Here is a 5,000-nt window from a genome sequence, read left to right as displayed (position 1 = left end):
TCTCTAGTTTTTGTAGTCATCAATTAATAATTAAGTGTTAAGTATGGCCTGTTTAGTCTTAAGTATTTAATTTTAATTTTATAAACAATGTAGTTTTAATCTAGTCTCCTGTTCCCAATTTTGTACACTCTGTGGGTCAAACAATTATGCTAGGAGTATTTTTTTATGCGATTTATTCGATTATATTATCCTGTGTGTTTGTAAATTAAGTAGTCATATTTAGTTGTTTTAGTATTCTTAACCAGTCGTTTTCTCTTTTTTTTTTAATTTTATTTTATCAGTAACGCATTAATTTTAGTTTAAGTCTTGTTTTATTCATGCAAATTCTTCACGTTATGTTTGTTGACCATATGCCATGTAAGCCTCCGGCTTTGGCTGCGCTCATGTATTCAGTTCTCAGAGTCTGATATGTAATAATAAAGGAATAAAGAATCGGGCATTCTGTTCCCTTGGTGTTGTGTGCATTTCCTAACTGTGTTTTTAGCAAGTCTAACAATCAAGGAGGCAAGGAAACTCAACCTAAAGGGAAAGCTGTTCAAAACGCATGTGTTCAGGTCAGTGGACTGTTTCTTTAGCACTGCAGTAACTCGCATTTACCGCTATTCTTGTACTCTAGGATGCCAAAAACTAAGCAATATAGTTTCACGCTGATTGTCTGTGTTGCTTGTGTACATGCGTTAATAAGTTTATAAATATCCTTTTTTTTCCACTGAAGGTTATCTTTCAAACTATCCAGCTTGTGAAAAGGAGTTTGAAGTTACTTTGGGTGAGGATCTACAGACCTTGGGGAAGGCCTTGGCAAGAAGAGGGTATTACAAGCAGATAGCTGATTAGCCTGTTTGGGCTTTCAGACACTTCAATAAACTTTCCCAGCAGAAGAACAGATATAATTATCTCCTTTGTTCTTCTTGTTGCCGTGGCAGTCACAGCCATAAATGGAATGTTGTCAGACACCAAAAACCGCAACTCACTTAGTTTGAAAAACCACCGCCTAAAGGCTACTGCATCTTGAGTCTGGGAAGTTCCCCTGAACATGTAGTGACAGTAGTAGTAAACATCGCTCATTTTCTTTCTGTTGATTGTCTATACTATATAAGGACCTCAGGACATGTAATAATAGTTCTGAGTCCATGGACCACTCTATGGAGCCCCCTTGTGGACCACCCCTAAATGTTAAAAATAAATACCTTTGAAAGACAGCTTGAACTCTAGTCCGTGTGTACTTTCTTTTCCATCCTTCTCCCTTCCCTTGCCAGCTCTTTCCATGCTGGCTAAGTACTCTTCAGCCTTCCTCAAATATTGCTTTCTTGCAGATTTCATTTTCAGCAAATGTGATGTATTCTCTATTTCGCATTCCCATAGTACATTTTGTTTGCCCACCCAAATTTTCCATAAACCATTGTTTTCAAATGCTCTTGGGAATATGCAGTGTCCCCAACATCACCTGAAAACAATGGTTTATGCAAAATGTGGGGGGCAAACAAAGTGTATTATGGGAAATGCAAAAATAGAGAATACCACATCTTCACCTGAGCAAGTTGAACATTCAAGAGAAGAGTAGTTTTAATAAGTATTACTAAAAACTTAATCATTGTATGGTGCAATTCAGAAGTTTTAATTGGCGTAACACTAGCCGTCATGGTACATGAACTAATATACCAGTCTCTACAAATATGGTAAGCATTTGCCTCAGATCAAGAATTAAAAAAAAGGTGACAAACTTCACTGAAGAAACATACAATGGCAGCCGCTTAAAATCTCTTTGCACCGGAGTTAAATTAAGAAGTCCTCGAACTGTTACAAAATGCAAACCAGAGAGCACAAGCGACTAAAATCAAATCAAATCTACGTTGTACTGGCTCTTGCTTAAAATATTTAGTTTGACAAATTAAAGTATGTTTTGAAAATGAAAATATTTTTATTCCAAGGTAGCAACTTGAAAACTTTATTTTGACAAGTAAAGCAATACAAAATAAAGTCCGAAAGATTTATCTACATTTTGGGGGCGTTTTTATTAATAAATAATTATTCCTCACGTGCTTGTGGATATGAGATGATTATAACCAACATGTTTGATTGCGAAGCTCCATATATCACACTTCAAAGACGCGGTTTGTTGGCCGCAAACGAAAGATATTATTCAAATCACCCACGTCTTTGTTCACATATTGAAAGTGAATAAATCACTGTTGTCTGCAAGTAAGATTGATTCAAGTGTAAATTTAAAGTATCGGACAAAAAAGAAGCAGGAATAGAGCCTTGTGGAACTTCACATCATTTGAAATCTCAAAGAAAAGTAACCTTTTTGATCAGTTCCAAATCAGTTCCAAATCAGTTCCACCAAACCTCGAATAGGTGGTTTGCAACCAATCTCTAGATACACAGGTAACAATGCTGCAATCACCTACTGACTAAGCCTTTTTCGATATATTAAAATTCAGCTTGAAAGAGAGGTTCTGAGAACAAAGACAAAGGAGAGTGGATGATGTGCAAATATTTTACACATTAATTCCAACGTGTTTCTATCGTTTTTGTCCTTACTACCTTAAGCTATCAAGCTGAATATTTGATATTTCGAAAATGGCCTATTGCTTGTGGACGAAAAGGAGCTGATGAGAGATCTTTTGTTTTCGTCCACCAACATGGCGTAACTCATAACGGATCGATATTTCCTTCACAGTTTTAAGTTTTAGTGCCTTGGGATCTTAGCTTTTACTAGGACGCCATTAGCTGATAGTTAGTACGTTTTATTTTTTTATTAATGTTAATGTTAACAGGTCTATAATCACTTTATTATTAAGTGTCCCCAATTAGTAGAGGTATATTTCCCCTCGGCTAGATACCTTTGACACGTTAATAAAGTCACTGATTGATTGATTGATTGATTGATGGCGGCGATGGCGTAACGTGAAAAACCACCTATTTATCAGTAGACTGAGTTGTCGAAATCATTGCTATGGTTTCCCTATCAAAAGCTTTTTACATCTAAACTGCTGCGATTGCGCATCTTTTTGTGATCAGGAGCGGAAGAAATTTACTATGTGTGATTATAGCAATCGACCAGAGCCGGAGTGCAATCTCGTTCCTAGGACATTATTTCATCGTATATTGTACTTACTCACGTAAGCACATAGACGATTGTATTTTATGTTATCTGACAATTTTGAAAAATAAGGGAGACAGGGCCGTAGTTGGAAAAAAATAACTTTACCACCAGCCAGTCAAGCCTTAAAACATTGGAACTGACCGTAGGAGCACTTCCCATTTCACCTTCCTAGCAGAGCCTTTCTTTTGCTTGCTCGATTTTGGCGTACGCAAGAGAAACTCTGCATGATTCGAGAAAGATCCTTGTTGAGCATGCGCTGCATGTTGTCAGGATACAGTTTCGAACCCAGGCCTAATATTCCTTATAGGCGCCGCCATCTTGATTTTTCATGGTACCGCGGGCTCAATTTTAACCATCGGTTTTATCACTAAACGGATGCTTAAACTGGAAAAACCAGTTTGACGAGAGAACACGAGATTGTCTAGTCCAGAAGTTACGGCCGCGGCAGCTTCAAAGAGTTGACGCGATTCAGGCAGAGCCTCCTTTTCTCCTTCTTAGTAAAGAAAAAGACAAAAGGAGGCTCTGCTCGTTTTGTTGAGCAGATACAGTTAATAGACTGTTCAGTAACAGACAATGTTATCAGAGCCAGCAGAGTTACCTGATTAAAGCACACTTGCCATTTCACGCTTTTTGAAAGGAGTGAGCTTACGTGACGTCGTAGCCATGGATACAAACAAAGTAGTACTGAAAAAGAAAAGAAAAGAAAAGAAACTGGACTAATATTTCCCATTAAGGACCCTAATTAAAAACATGTATTTATCAGGCTAAAAATGATGGTTCAGCATCGCCTGATGCGATTACGTCGTGCTAATGTATCAGGTAAAACCAAGTTTACTGAAAAAGACACTGGCGTATGTTGGCTGAAATAGTCCATTTCCGAGTTTACGTCTGCCTCCTCTTCAAAGCGAGTCTAAGTGAGAGGTTTTTCTTATGAAAATTAGTTTTCAGGGGGGATGGGGGGGGGGGGGGGGGGGGAAACGGCCTCAATATTTGCTTCAACATCCGTTCGATTTTGTTGAACAGCGATGTTGAACCCCCCCCTACCCCCTACCCCCTACCCTTCCCCTTTCAACCTCGTAGTGAGACATGTTGAAACGAAGTTGAATCGATGTTGAAAGAGTTTAAAAGCGTGTTGAAACCGTTTGCCGACCCCAGCAGTCAACATTGTTCAACAAAATCGAAAGGATGTTGAGAAAAATGTTGAGGCCGTTTGCCCGGGCCTTTATCGCACTTCTTTCCTGTTAGCTACGGTTGTCAGTTTCTTATAAACAGAGAAGAAAGAATAGAACTGGAGAATTTTCATGGTTTTATGAAATACATCATCCGCTTACCATTTTCCGTTAACAGAAAAGGCGAATACAAATCTCTCTGTATTGGAATCCTTAGGATATTATACTTAAAATACAGAGGACTATCTGACTTTGAACAAGGCAACAAGGGGTAATTGGTAAACAAACAAAAGAAAACTAACATGGTGGCCATTTTGGAATAAGGTGTATTCAGTGCGGTGAATGAATTTTGCGTGCAATGCTTTTTCTTTCTCAAATAGGTTATTCACGGATTCTCCAGAGTTGCTACCATTGTTTTCATTCCGGGACATAGATTTGGAGAATGAGGCAGCGAGGAGCGACAAGCGCTTAAAGCGACAAGCACTGGCCACTATGCAGTACGTTGACTTGGCCGTGTCGTCTCTCAACGACCTGGGTTCTATTGTTCCCACTCTCAAGGACCTGGGCGCAAGGCATGTCATGTATAATGTCAAGGATCATCATTATGAGGTAGGAAACCGATTGAAATTAAAAAACCAACAGGTAATTATGGATACAGTGACTTACACTGAAATAACCAGGAAACTGATTAAATAGCTGCAAAGCCCGGCAGTTTTCTGCTAGTT

At 38.6% G+C, this 5,000-nt stretch overlaps 1 protein-coding gene across 1 annotated transcript in view; it reads left to right on the top strand.

The window, feature by feature from the left end:
• Positions 1-5,000, top strand: part of LOC138026993 (neuroglobin-like) — a 13,815-nt gene that overhangs the window by 4,243 nt on the left and 4,572 nt on the right. Inside the window, exon 2 of the mRNA XM_068874478.1 lies at positions 4,656-4,884. Coding sequence (XP_068730579.1) covers positions 4,656-4,884 — 229 coding nt within the window. The remainder of the gene's footprint in view (positions 1-4,655; positions 4,885-5,000) is intronic.

Source organism: Montipora capricornis, chromosome 12, assembly GCF_036669925.1.
Source record: "Montipora capricornis isolate CH-2021 chromosome 12, ASM3666992v2, whole genome shotgun sequence".
Lineage (NCBI taxonomy): Eukaryota > Metazoa > Cnidaria > Anthozoa > Scleractinia > Acroporidae > Montipora > Montipora capricornis.
Note: the sequence above shows the minus strand (reverse complement) of the source record. Positions and strands in the feature narration are given on the sequence as shown.